Source organism: Globicephala melas, chromosome 3 (assembly GCF_963455315.2).
Source record: "Globicephala melas chromosome 3, mGloMel1.2, whole genome shotgun sequence".
NCBI lineage: Eukaryota > Metazoa > Chordata > Mammalia > Artiodactyla > Delphinidae > Globicephala > Globicephala melas.
The window spans coordinates 123,423,159-123,437,644 of NC_083316.1; the positions used below are offsets into that span (position 1 = coordinate 123,423,159).

General features: G+C 40.5%; 1 protein-coding gene across 1 annotated transcript in view; it reads right to left on the reverse strand.

Annotated features, from left to right (window-relative positions):
- The window catches only part of DPYSL3 (dihydropyrimidinase like 3), a 114,431-nt gene extending 101,157 nt beyond the window's left edge, over positions 1–13,274 (reverse strand). The window contains exon 1 of the mRNA XM_060296406.2: positions 12,748–13,274. Coding sequence (XP_060152389.1) covers positions 12,748–13,128 — 381 coding nt within the window. The 5' untranslated portion in view covers positions 13,129–13,274. The remainder of the gene's footprint in view (positions 1–12,747) is intronic.
- Positions 13,275–14,486: the final 1,212 nt, after the last annotated feature.

Sequence of the window (14,486 nt, forward strand, 5' to 3'; positions counted from 1 at the left end):
TTCTGGATAATCCTCTTAGCCAAGCCAGTGCTAGGTGCTCGACCCCATTCAGAACTAATTCTTAGCTGCCACCACATACCAGAACAGCAAAGTGGTATACAAAGCAATTGGACAGTCTAAGAGCTTAAATCCTACTTTGTCCATTTCTAGTTATATGACTACAGGAAGTCAAGTAATCTCTCTGAGATTGTTTCTCTCCCAGAATACGTAGCTATTAATACCTATTTTGTAGAGTTATTGTGAGGGTTAAAGACAGCAGTACCTTGCATAAATTAGTATTCCCTAAGTGGATCTTTGCATTAGAACACACCTTGAACCTCATATTTGTGCCCTAAACTCAAGGAAAAGTAAAATAACAATAGATTTTGGTGGGAACTACTTTGGTAGAGAAAAATTCTATTTTTTCATGGAACTCCTTTTACAACTTTAACTTTCTTCCTGTCTATATTTTTATCTCCAGCTGAGATTTAAAATCTTCTTCTTCCCATGTCTTTTACTTTGTCCCCATTTACCTGGCTTTGTGTCCCCTTAATCTCATCTGCTATTGAGCAATTTGGCCGAGACTGTACCCGTGTTTCTTACAGAACTTACACAAAATACTCTCCTGGCTTTATACGCTGCAGAATCCTGCCGCGTGAAGTTTCACATAGGAAACAACCATTCCATACTCAGTGTTCCTGCAGCTGAAAATGACCACACCACAGGTGTCCATTTCTAGGAATTTTCCACTTACAAATGGTAATGAAGTGAATATGCAAAAAGATTTAGCTAGAAGGAGGTCTAGCACTTCCTTATTTGCAGTAGCAAAAGAAGAGAAGGTAAAAATGAAGTCAAAACTGAAAACAAAAATATAAATGTCCAATTAAAAGGCATAAGTGATTAAATATGTGATGCCTCACAGTAGAGTACTATACTGCTATTATAAGTTATATTTTGGAAAATCTTTGAAGCTCTGTAAAGACGCCATAACAACTTAAGTTTAAAAAAGTAGTTTAGGGTTTCAGATCCAACATGTAAGGAGCTAAGAAGTTGCCACTCCATCCTGACAAGGAAAATGCTGAGCAAACTAACACACAAACAACTCTTAACGTGAGGACACAGGGAAAACCACTGCCCCCCAAACTGGAGAAAACAGGTGAATACAGAATCACAACTTACCTGAACAGAAAATCAGAAGCAAACACTACCAAGGGAACCAGTGCCAAGGTAGGAAAACCTGAACTGGGATTGATGAATTGCTGGAGGCTCAGCTTGGACAACTCTGAGAGTTAAAAACTTCAGGGGACCCAGTGATCCAGTTAACAGAGAACCCTCACAGTTCTGTGACTGTTACCTCCAAGAGCTTCCCCTGGTCCTCAGAGCCAAAAATCAGAGAAAAATCCCCTGCTGCTTCTGGCAGGGGGAGGAGAAAAAGAACCCTTTTGAAATACACCAGAGCGTTCTGTTCTTAACAAGGCCTGCCTTCAGAAGTAACTAATTTATCAGAGCCTAACCTCCCTGAGGGGGAGGAAGAAATACCCAGCACTAGCCACCTCCAGCCTCCTGTGTGGGAGAAGGAAAATATGCAACTCCAGCCCCCTCCAGCCATCCTGTCCCACCTAATAGGTGGCAGGGAAGGACTGTGAAATTGGTGAAGTTCACAGTTCAGAGGCACAGGTTCACCAAAAGACTGAGACCTAATCATAGCACTACAGAATGCTTCCCCTACATCCACATCTTACCACCACATTAGTAAAGGTCTATTTATTGTAGTTCCTTTTACCCAATACATTGTGTCCAGTTTTCAAAAAAAAATAACAAGGCAGGGACTCCCCTGCCAGTGGTCCAGTGGCTAAGGCTCCAGGCTCCCAATGCAGGGGGCCCCAGTTTGATCCCTGGTAAGGGAATTAGATCCCACATGCCACAACTAAGAGTTTGCATGCTGCAACTAAAGATCACGCATGCTGCCACAAAGATCCTGCGTGCCGCAACTAAGACCCCGCATGGCTAAATAAATAAATATTTTTAAATAATAATAATAAATAATGAGGCATACTAAAAGCAAAATAAACAAACCAACAAAAAAATACCCCACAGTTTGAAGAGATTGAATAAGCATTAGAAACAGAGTCATATATGTCAGGAATGTTGGAATTATCAGACAAGGAATTTGGAAGAAGTATGATTAATATGTTAAGGGTGTCAATGAAAAAGGTAGACAACATGCAAGAACAGAGATATAATATAAGCAGAGAGATGGAAATTCTAACAAAGAATCAAAAAAATTGCTAGAGAACAAAAACACTGTAACAGAAATGAAGAATGCCTTTGATGGGCTCTTTAGTAGATTAGATACAGCTGAGGAAAACCTGAACTCTGAATGTGAGGTTATAACCACAGAAACTTCCAAAACTGAGGAAAGAGAAAAAAGACTGAAAAAGAAAAAAAAACCAGAAGAGAATATCCAAGAACGTTGGGACAACTACATAAGGTGTAACATGTACATAATGGGAATACCAGAAGGAGAAGAAAGAAACAGAAGCAATATTTAAAGCAATAATGACTGAGAATTTCCCCCAAATTAATGTCAAGACACCAAACCACAGATCCAGGAAACTCACAGAATGGTAAGCCAAAAAAACAAAGCAAACAAATGAAAAAACTACACCTAGGCATATCATATTCAAATTTCATTAAATCAGAGATAAAAAAAATCTTGAAAGAAGCCAGAGGGGGTAAAAACACCTTACCTACAGAGGAGCAAAGATAAGTACTGCATCTGACTTCTCAGAAATGATGCAAGCAAGAAGAGAATGGAGTAAAATACTTAAAGTACTGAGAGAGAAAAAAAACAGACTAGAAATCTGAACTTGCAAAATATCCTTCAAAAGTGAAGGAGAAGTAAAGACTTTCTCAGACAAACGAAAATTGAGGGAATTTGTCGGCAATAGATCTGCCTTGTAAGAAATGTTCAGAGAAGTTCTTTGAAGAGAAGGAAAATGGTATAGCTCAGAAATCTGGATCTACATAAAGACAGGAAGAGCACAGGAGAAGGAACAAGTGAAGACAAAATAAAATTTTTTATTTTTAATTGATCTAATATGTAACAATTTGTTCAAAATAATAATAGCAAAAATGTATTCCTTTATTTATTTATTTATGCTTATATATAAGTGAAATGAATATCAGCAATGACACAAGGAACAGGTGGGAAGAAATGAGACTATTTGGTTACTATATGGTACTTGTACTACCTGTGAAGCAGCACAGTGTTATTTGAAAAGTAGACTTGGGTTAGTTGTAAATGGATATTGCAAACTCTACTGCAACCAATAAGAAAAGTAAAAAAGAAGTATAACTGATAGGCGAAGAAAACAGAGAAAATGGAGTCACATAAAATGCTCAATTAAAATCATAAAAGGCAAAAAAAGAATGGAAGACAAAAATAAGAACAAGGACAACAAGTAGAAAACACTAACAAATACAGTAACTATTAACCCAACTATATCAATAATCATTTTGAATGTGAATGGTCTAAATGCACCAATTAAAAGACAGATGGTCGGAGCTGATCAAAAAACACAACCCAGCTATACGTCGTCTACAAGAAATCAACTTTAGATATAAAGACACATATAAACTAAAAGTAGATGAATGGAGAAAAACATACCATGCTAATACTAATTAAAAGAAAGCAGGAGTAGCTGTATTAATTTCAGAGCAGACTTCAAGTAGGAAAGTTATCAGGTATAAAGAAGGGCATTACATAATGATAAAGGGGTCAATGCTAAAGGAAGGCATAACAATTCTTAACGTATACATGCCTAAAAACAGAGCATCAAAGTATGTGAGGCAAAATCTGATAGAATTGCCAGGAGAAATAGATAAATCCACTGCTAGACTTAGAGATTTTAACCCCCCTCTATCCAAAATGGACAAATCCAGCAGGCAGAAAATCAATAAAGACATGGTTGAACTCAACAGGACTATCAGTAAACTAGATATAACTGACAGCTACAGACTATTTCGTCCAACAACAGCAGACTATACATTCTTCTCAAGCTCACACAGAATATTCAGCAAGATATACCACATTCTGGGCTATAAAACATACTTTAACAAATTTAAGAGAATAGAAATCATATAATATTTATTCTCAGACCACAATAGAATTAAACTAGAAATCAATAAGAGAAAGATAGCTGGAAAATCCCCCAAATAATTGGAGATTAAACAACACCCTTCTAAGTAACACACGGGTCAAAGCAGAAATCTCAAAAGGAATTTTAAAATGTTTTGAGCTAAATAAAAGTGAAAATACAACATATCAAAATCCGTGGGATGCAATTAAAGCACTGCTTAGAGGGAAATTTATAACACTGAATGCATATATTAGAAAAGAAGAAAGATCTAAAATAAATAGTGTAAGCTTCCATCTTAAGAAACTAGAAAAGACAAATTAGATACAAAGTAAGGAGGAGAAAAGAAAGAATAAAAATTAGAACATAAATCAAAAAAAAAACAGCAATAGAGAAAATTAAACGAAAAGCTGATTTTTCAAAAAGATCAATAAAATTGATAAGCATCTAGGCAGGATAATTAAGGAAAAAAGAGAAGACATAAATTACTTATATCAAAAATAAAAGAGGGGACATCACTATAGATCCCATGTACACTAAAAGGATAATAAGGGAATATTATGAAATACTCTACACCCATAATTTTTATAACCCAGATGAAATGGACTAATTCCTTGAAAGACACAATCCGCTAAAACTCACACAAGAAGGAATGGACAATCTGAACACTTAATGGTGAGAAACTCTAAGGAACTGACATTATCCAACTTCAACACTTACAGTAATCAAGACAGAGTGGTTTTGGCAAATGGATAAAGAAATAGATTAATGGATCAGAATAGAGAACCTAGAAATAGAACCATATAAAAATACAGGCAACTGATCTTGGACAAAGGAACAAAGGGAATACAATGGAGCAAAGATAGTCTTTTTCAACAAATGGTGCTGGAACAACTGGTCATCCACATGCAACAAAATGAATCTAGGCACAGATCCTATGCCCTTTACAAAATTTAACTCAAAATGGATCACAAACCTAAATGTATCAATAAAATGCAAAATTCTAATGCCTAGAAAATCAGATAGAAGAAAACCTAGATGACCTTGGGTATGACAATGACTTTTTAGATACAACAACAAAGGTACAATCCATGAAAGAAATAATGGGTAAGCTGGACTTGATTAAAATTTAAAAACTTCTGCCCACAAAAGAAAATGTTAAGAGAATTAGAAGCCACAGACTGAGAGAAAATACTTGCAAGAGGCACATGAGATAAAGGATTCTTATCCAAAAAATACAAAGAACTCTTAAAACAATAAACAATAATAAAATGAACAACCCAATTTAAAAATGGGCAAAGGACCTGAACAGACACCTCACAAGAAGAAGATATACAGATGACAAGTAAGCATATAAAAACATGTTCAGCGTTGCACGTCATTAGGGAATTGCAAATTAAAGCAACAATGACATACTACTACACACCTATCAGAATGGCGAAAATCCAAAATAGCGATAACACCAAATGCTGGCAAGGATGTGGAGCAAAAGGAATTCTCATTCATTGCTGGTGGGAATACAAAATGGTACAGCTACTTTGGAAGACTTCTTACTTCTTCTACTTTGGATATTTCTTACAAAACTAAACATACTCATCATATGATCCAGCAATCACACTCAACTTACTCAAATAAACTAAAAATTTATGGCCAAGAGAATGGACTTGAGGACACGGGTGGGGGAGGGAGAAGCTGGGGCCAAGTGAGAGTAACATCGACATATATATACTACCGAATGTACAATACTTAGCTGGTGGGAAGCAGCCGCATAGCACAGGGAGATCAGCTCAGTGCTTTGCGACGACCTAGAGGTGTGGGATAGGGAGGGTGGGAGGGAGACGCAAGAGGGAGGGGACATGGGGATATATGTATGCATATGGCTGATTCACTTGGGTGTATAACAGAAACTAACACAGTATTGCGAAGTAATTATACTCCAATAAAGATCTATTAAAAATAAATAATAAATAAAGAGAAAAAAAATTATGTCCACACAAAAAGCTGCAAATGAATGTTTACAGCAGCTTTAAGTCCTAATTGCCAAAACTTGGACACAGCTAAAATGTCCTTCAGTGAATGGATAAATAAACTGTAGTTAATCTAGACAATGGAATATTTAGTGCTAAAAAGAAATGTGCTATCAAGCCATGAAAGGACACAGAAGAAATTTAAATGCACATTACTGAGTAAAAGAAAGCAATTGAAAAGGTTAGATATTATATGATTCCAACTGCATGACATTCTGGAAAAGGCAAAACTATAGAAACAGTAAAGATATTTATAGTCGTCAGGGGTTAGAAGAAAGGGAGGGATGAACAGGCGGAACACAAAGGATTTTTAGGGCAGTGAAAATACTCTGTATGATACTGTACTAATGGACACATGTCACTATACATTTGTCAAAATCCACAGAATGCACAACACCAAGAGTGAACCCTAATGTAAACTATGGACTTTGGGTGAAGAGAAGGTGTCAATAGGTCCATCAATTGCAACAAATCTACCACTCTGGTAGGGGAAGCTGATAATGGAGGGCGCAGGAGAAATATGGGAAATCTCTGTACTTTCCACCCAATTTTGCAAGGAACCTAAACCTGCTCTCAGAAATAAAGTTTATTAAATGTTTTAAAAAGTGGTAAAAAAGACTGTTTAAAAACAGATAATACCGCATGTTCCCACTTTTATTTTGGAGTAAAGAAAATACACTCCTGTGTTAATGGCAGTTTTCTCTGAGACATTATGACAAAAGGCAGTTTCTGTTTTCCTCACGTGCATCTATTTGGTTCACCTTTGTTCCTCTAACATTAGTTTTTGATTGCTCACCTACATAGCTGGTGCTTAGTAAATGTTTTTGAATCAATGAGAAAAGAGAAAATTAGTGCATGAAGGGAGATCTGGGGACTCCTCATCGTATTTGTGGTGACCCTGGTTATCCACACCCCAGTGGCCCAACCCCAGACATATATTTTTAAAGAGTACACTGAGCAGTAGCCATCGCCTGGCCTGCAGCCTCATCACAAGCCTTCAATGGTTTGAAACTTTTCTCTTAGATGTTGGTCCATAAAAGACGACATGTCCCTGAAGAACTCAGGCTGACAGTGAACTCATTAATGACTATTATATTGATATTAGAACCACTGACTGCTATGGCTTTGTTCCAAAGATCATAGACTTAACAAGCACTCACCCAGCTGGGTGGGCAAGATGAGCCACCAGGGTACAAGAAAAAAATATCACGATTTATAGTTATGATGATATCTCTTCTTTTTTAGTTTGTACTTTTTCTTTGTATCTAATAATGTCATAAGATATTAATATATTATTTGTATATGTAATTTTTATATATGCACATGTGTGTACATATATGTATATATACACATATATAGAAAGAGAGCATGCTCAAAAAATTTTTGCATAAAGGTACACAATCAGAAAAGTTTACAGACCACTGGTCCAGCCCCTTCATTTTAGAAAGGAGGAAACTAAAACTCAGAGAAAAGGGAGGTAACTTTCCTAAATTGTATAGCTAGCTGGTTAAAGGAAGCTAATGTTTTATCCAGTTGTCTTTTTTTTCTGCCTCATCTCACTGTTTTTTTGATGGTGTTGAACTATTTTTTGAATGCCATGTGAGCCCACATTAAGAATACAGATATATTTTAACATGACATTTTCCTGAAAGTTTAGTTTTTTAAAAGTGCTTACACACCCAAATAGACCTTCTGCCTCCTCTTGCAAAAGAAGGGCTGAACTTGCATTCAAGGATTCCATTCCCCTCGGCCAGATTTCCTCTTCCTAGGAAGCTTTATCCACTGTCTCACAAGAACATTATTTGATTACTGGAAACTTATCATAAAGAGAATCAGCTATAGAAATCACTCACAGAAAAGTATCACAGACCAACCTCTGGCTTCCAAAACATTACTTACAAGAGCCGTCAGCAAAACCTTGTCTCCAGGGCCCATTACTTTGAGGGAACTCTGCCAATCGCAGCACTACTTAGAAGGCACATTTTTTATGTCCCTCAAATGCTTACTGTCAGACTAAACTAAAGTTCTGAATGGTTTCAAACACACCCAAGTTTGGCTAAGTAAATGTACTCCCAGATTCAAGTGTGGCCTGAGGGCCAGGTAAGTAAGAACTTCTTTTCCCAGCCTGAGTGCAAACTTTAGTTTGTCCGAGCAGCCTTGTAAAATTCATTTACACTACAGTGTTTCGATCTGGATGACTAGAGAGGCCTTTATAAGCCTAGAATTCTATTGCCAGCTGTCTTCCTTTGTGAAGGTTAAGGAGGAAGGCTTCAATTTCTCTGAATCATTTTGAAAACCATCACCCAGGACAACAAAGACAAATGGTAAAAGGTAAGAGGCACAGCTCATTTGTTTCAAATCCTCTCCTCCTAGACCCCAAAGCCCTGCTGACTTCATAGGGAAAAATCTTACACAAAAGTGGCCCACGTGAGAAGCGGGGAACTAGAAATGACCCCCAGTTCCCGAAAGGGAGTTATCAATAGACCCACATAATCATAATGTCTTTACTTTGTTTTCACTGGATGACAGAGTCTGCAGAATCATTTGCTCTTGGCAGACTATATATCATAATTCTCCTCCCTTTAGTAATTTCCTCACTGCTAGAAGTGATTTCCTTTCTGCATGCATGGAAACCATCTTGACAAATGGTGAAAAAAATATTTACTTTTCACTTAGAACTGCTTTTTTATGTACTGACTGTCAAAAATCATAAACAAAAAGTTGTGTGGAAGAGTTTGGCAATATGAATGCCTATCATAAGAAAAATGTAAATACATAATTTAATAAGGTGTTTACAAATAGATCCAGAACCACAATACAAACAGCCAGTGATACCTCAAACCTGGAACATGGCATTTGGAGTATGACTCAGTGACATTTTTTATGTTTTTATTCTGCCAAACACTTTTGTTATTTAACCCTTTCATAATTTATTCTTTTATTAACTAAACTCATTTCCTTCAGGTGGGAATTAATAACTAGGTATGCTAGAGACAAAGCATATTTTAATTTTATCATGATATTTTAAAAACCTCTTTCTATAGCTTCAAAATCAACTTGGAAGAATAAGGATTTTGCAGCAACTGTTCTCAAAGACTGAGCAACTGAGCTCCAAGAATTCTGAATAATGGACTGGCAGGGAGATGGAGAAGGTTTCTAAGGTGTATGTAGTGGGAAGGTCCGTCCTTGCCTTGCATTACAGTAACATGTCCGGAAAAGACATAGATGAAGAGATAGAGATAGAGATGTCAGGCACATAGAAAGTGCTCAAAAAGAGATATTTATTATCAAATCTGCAGATAGTCCAAAACTGCAGTAAGGGATATTGTACTATAGAATTAAGCTTCAAAATTATCATTATAATAGAAAAATAAGCAAAATGGTGATGAATATTACAGAGGGAAAAAATCCTGCCGTTAAAATATTTTTTTCCTTTTGGTTTTAAGTTCAACTGTACCAACATAGTATGTAGATATCCTGGCTTATGTGGAAAAGTTTCTGAAGGCTGAATGACATGGAGTTTATTATGGAGACAACAGTAGGACATGGATTAATGAATTATTACGTGTAATCTTTACTACAGAAACATATGCTGTGTATAAATCACGGAAAGTAACTAGCCTAATGCATTTTGCCATGGCCACATCCCATCTAGAACACTGTGTTCAGTTCTGGGCACTATATTTTCAAAAGAATATTTACAAAATATAGTATAACCTGAAAAGGAAATCCAAGTGATAAAAGGCTCATACAATGCAGAGCTGAAGAAGCTAGGAATAATAAGGCTAAAAAAGAGAATTTTAGCAAGAATGTGATAATTGCTCTAAAACATATAAAAGGCAGTAAAAATCAATGAGTAACAGTAACATACATGTATTGAGCACCATACGCAAAGTAGTCACTGTTATCTGCATTTTGCAAAAGAGAAAAACTAAGGCACAGAGAATAAGTTACACATTTATGGTCACATAATTTGTAAGGGTTGAGCCAGTTTTCATCCCACTAATGCACCCCAGATCTGGGAGAGATCTTAAAGCTATTTCCCAAATATTTCTAACCTCTATCTTACAGGATCCCAGTAAGATTGTACTTTCTCAGTTCTTCAGAAGTTGGACATGGACTGATGATTTGCTCTGGCCCATGAAATATGAGCGTAAGTCATGCTCGTGACTTCAGTGTGGGAGTTTAAGAGTCTGTGAGCAATTTACCACATGCTTTTCCCACCATGGATGTGAGGACATGGGACCTCCATCAATCCAGGTCTCTGAGGAGCAATAATGAACAGAGCGGCCCTGCAGATCCATCACAGACAAGGAGCAGGAGCAAAAAACAGTTATTGTTTGATTAAGCCACTGAGATTTGGGGACTGTTTGTTACTGTGGCATCACCCCACCTTTTCTGACAGATACACAAGCCTACATGCCTAAAATGATTAAGATATCTCAGAATAAGGAAACATAGTTATTCTTATATTTCCAGTGGTCAGAACTAAGAATAGTTTGTAGAAACTGCAGGTGGTAGACTTGGGCTTATTTAATTTTTTTAACATAAAGTCATCCAAAATGGCTTCATGAAGAAGTGAGCTCCCTGAAAATGGCAGTATTTAAACAGAGGCCAGATGATGATTTTGTACCTATGTAGCAAAAGAGATGGGTTCGTTAAGGGGGTTTTATCCAGCACCTCCAACGTGCCAGGCATTTCAGCCACAAAGATAAATCCGAACACCCGATCCCTATCCTCAAGGAGATCATCAAGTCCAGAAGTAGATAACCTCTGCTGTCTCTTCTAACAGTGTGATTCAACCAAATTAGAGATAATAACATGGTCTGCATGAAGCTGACAGCAAACCCAAACTTAGAAATAACCATGTAGCACTAGAAATCCTGGTTGTATTATTATTTTTCAATTACGAGGCAAAAGTACAGGGTTTGCAAAAGGAAGGAAAACGAAAGACTTGTTGGGTTTAAAAGAGGAACATTTTCCCTTTCTCTAGTTACCATTCTTAAATCTTGCAAACCAGGCATATTATCTGGCTTACATCAGGGGTGTTGCAGCAAAGGGAATAGCACTGACTCAGGGCAATTGTTACCGACCTTTTCCATCACCTCTCCCACCCCTTAGAGTCAAGAAGGGAACATTTCAATACTGATCAAAGTCAGACCTGAAGAGAGGCAACAACCTTTCCCTAGGGCCATTCTTCAGTTTAGAAATCAGCCAAACCCTTTCCAAAATATCAGAAGATTTTCCTAGAAGGGTATTTGAGCAAGGCCTAGAGAAATCCCGTATACTAAGGATGATGTGAAAATCACAAACTAAGTAAGTGATTCCAAGGCACAATGACATTGTTCCCCAAAGGCACCTTAAAACAGTACTAATTTCGGTACTTTCTTTCCCACTATTAATACTTAAAGCTTTATTATTTTTAAACTTCCAAAAATTACACAGTGCAGAGAAGTCCTGTCCTTTCACTGGCTCGCTGCATTTTAATGGAAAAACATCTAAAACTTGGGTTAGCATTAACTGTAATAGTTCTCAGGCAAACATTTCCATTTCAGGTTATTATTCATAACAGTATTAGTGCAGTATAATATATGCAGCTGGATTTTGCAGCCATTATCTAGACAAGGGTGAGGTATCTGATTACTATTGTTCCCCAACTCAAAAGCGTCTGTTTGAACTCTGAATACTCCAACTCTGCCCAGGCCCTGAATTTTCTGGACTATGGTCCTGATTTTCTATGAAATAAACAAATAAATCAGGGCAAGCTGGCTTTCAGTGCCATATCTTAAGTCAGCTCAGTGTGACATGAGTTTCTAAAAAACACACACACAAGAAATTGGCTTTGGCACAAGGAAAAGCAGCAGGGAACTTGCAGCTCGCGCTAGTTTAATGTGCACCCTTAATCCTCTCGCCTATTTTTTAAAAAATACAATTAATACTCTTCCAAAGACAGCTGGATCCCCAGTCTTGTGCCAAGCTACCTACACAAATACACTCTTTACAAACAGAGATGTGAAATGTCGATCTAGGACAGAAGAGAGGCATGGGGTTTTGGGTGTTTAGTCTAGTGGCTCCACACTCAAAAGTTTCAGGGACAGAGCTGATGTCGGAAGAGTGAGAGGGGAGACCGCCCACCCTGTACTTTCATCCGGGTACTATGGAGATGACCCCATTTTCCCAGGACCAGTCTGCCCTCTGCCCTGGTGACCTGGGTTGAGATTTTATCTAGAGTCAGAGGGGAGACCAAGACAATTGTGCTAATGGGTACTCAGACCTAGAGAAGGGCTGGAAATCACTCAGCCCTCCTGGGCTGGCCCGGCTGACACACCCACACAGAACCGATGGCCCGGGGATGCGGCAGGGAGGCGAGGGGACCCACGCACCCCGTCCCGCGCGCACTGAGATGCTACAGTTGAAGACACGCGCGAATAATCCAGATCCGGGCCGGGAGGGCTCGCTGCACTCAGAGGAGGATGCCCTTTTCCTCCCCCTAGTCCTCCATCCCCTTGCAAAGTGAGCAGGAGAAAGTTGCGCCGGGGCCATGGCGCCCCGGGCTGGGAAGGGAACGAGGGCAGGCAGAGAGGAGATCCGGGCCCACCTACCTTGTCCTTGGGGCCGAGGTTCTGCAAAACCTCCTTGCCCGTGGCGCTCCGGATCTCCACCCCAGCGGGAGCGGGCGACGCGGGCGCGGGCTCCCGGCTCTCCTCTCGGCCTTGGCCCCGGCGCGGTGTGTCCCCCTCGGCGCCGGACCGGCTCCCCGAGCCTCGGGCGCTGCCCTGGCTGCTCCGGGGAGTCTTCGCGCCCCGCTGCCCCACGCTCAGGGCATCGAAATCCAGCGTCTTGCTCTCGAAAGCGCCCTCCACGTTGCAGAACATGCCGCCGTACTTCTGCCGCGGGACCTGGTCGGTGGTGCCCGGCCTGGCCAGGTACACGGGCAGATCGTCTTCGTGGGAGCTGTCCCAGCCTCTGCGGCCCGAGGCCATGGTTGGATCGCGACAGTGGCCCACGGGTCCTCTTCCCGAGAGGCGGAAAGGGCAGCCGCCGGCAGCGTGCGCCGAGCCACAGTGATTGGGGAGGGAGGAGGCGCCTGAGCCTTCGCGCCAGAGGCGGCAGTGCTGCTCCGGTTCCTGCCAGTCCCCTGCGAGCCCCGAGCCAGCGAGCGCGGCGCGGGGGCCGGAGCGGCGGCGTGTTCTACTCGCCCGCCTCGCCCGCCCTGCCGGCCGCACCTCCTGCGCGCCCAGACCCTAACGTATGGCCTCCCGCGATCACGCTTCCCCGCCGCCCATCCAAAGGAGAAATCCAATTTGGCGCGCGCGCGCGCACACACACGCACGCTTCCCGCTCGCCCAGCAACCCTCAGATTCACCCTCAAGAACTCGCCTCACTCACACGTGCGCACAAACCCTGCTTTACACACACTCACTCCGGAGTTGGCCTTCCAAACACAAGTCTCTCTGCCCTACTAAGGTAAAGAAACCTGTTGACTCAGGTGGGTTGATTTAAAAGCCAAGTCCTTCCTGATTTGGAGCAACACACACGCACAAACTCAGATTTACCAGACTCACAATCCCAGACCTGTCCCATCCTAATCTTAGAATTGTCTCACAATTGCTCCGAGTTCTAGAATCTGCCTCACAAACCTGCACCCTCACGTAATGAACTCCTGCATTATTGGTTTACAGAGCCCTACAGACAGACCAGCTTACTTCACTGACAATCACAAAAACCTGTAACTGACTCACACATTTCAACCCATTCTTACTTCATATCTACCACCCTAGATTTTGCTTTTTATCCACCCTTAATTTGCATCACACACAATTACACAACAGATCAGACTTGCCTTGCAAAATACTCTTCATACCCTGTCTTCATAGCACAGCCCCCTGGCTGATACCTCACTTACTGAGGCCAGAACTGTACCCTTGACCTCACACAAGGGTCCAGATTTACCTCAAAAATGGACAACCAAAGACTTTGCTGTTCCTGTTAGCTGACACACACACAGGTTTTACTCGTGCTGGTGCACACTCTCACAACCTCATCCTCTTCTCCACGTCCACCCACATGCACTCTAGGCCAGACTTTGCCACATAAACACAGAGTCCACAAACTGCAGAGCTCACCGTAGGTGCCCACACAGCCTACACCCTGAACTTGCAATGCTCACCTTCAACTGGGCCCCGTCTCAGAAATTCACTCATGCGGTTATTTAGTCTTCCAACGTGAACTGTGTGCCTACTATGCTCTTCAGAAGGTACTGGAGCAACAGTGTGAAACAAGGCAGATGGAGGCCTGTCCCCGGCAAGAGTGTAGACTACAACCACCCATCTGGGTAGCT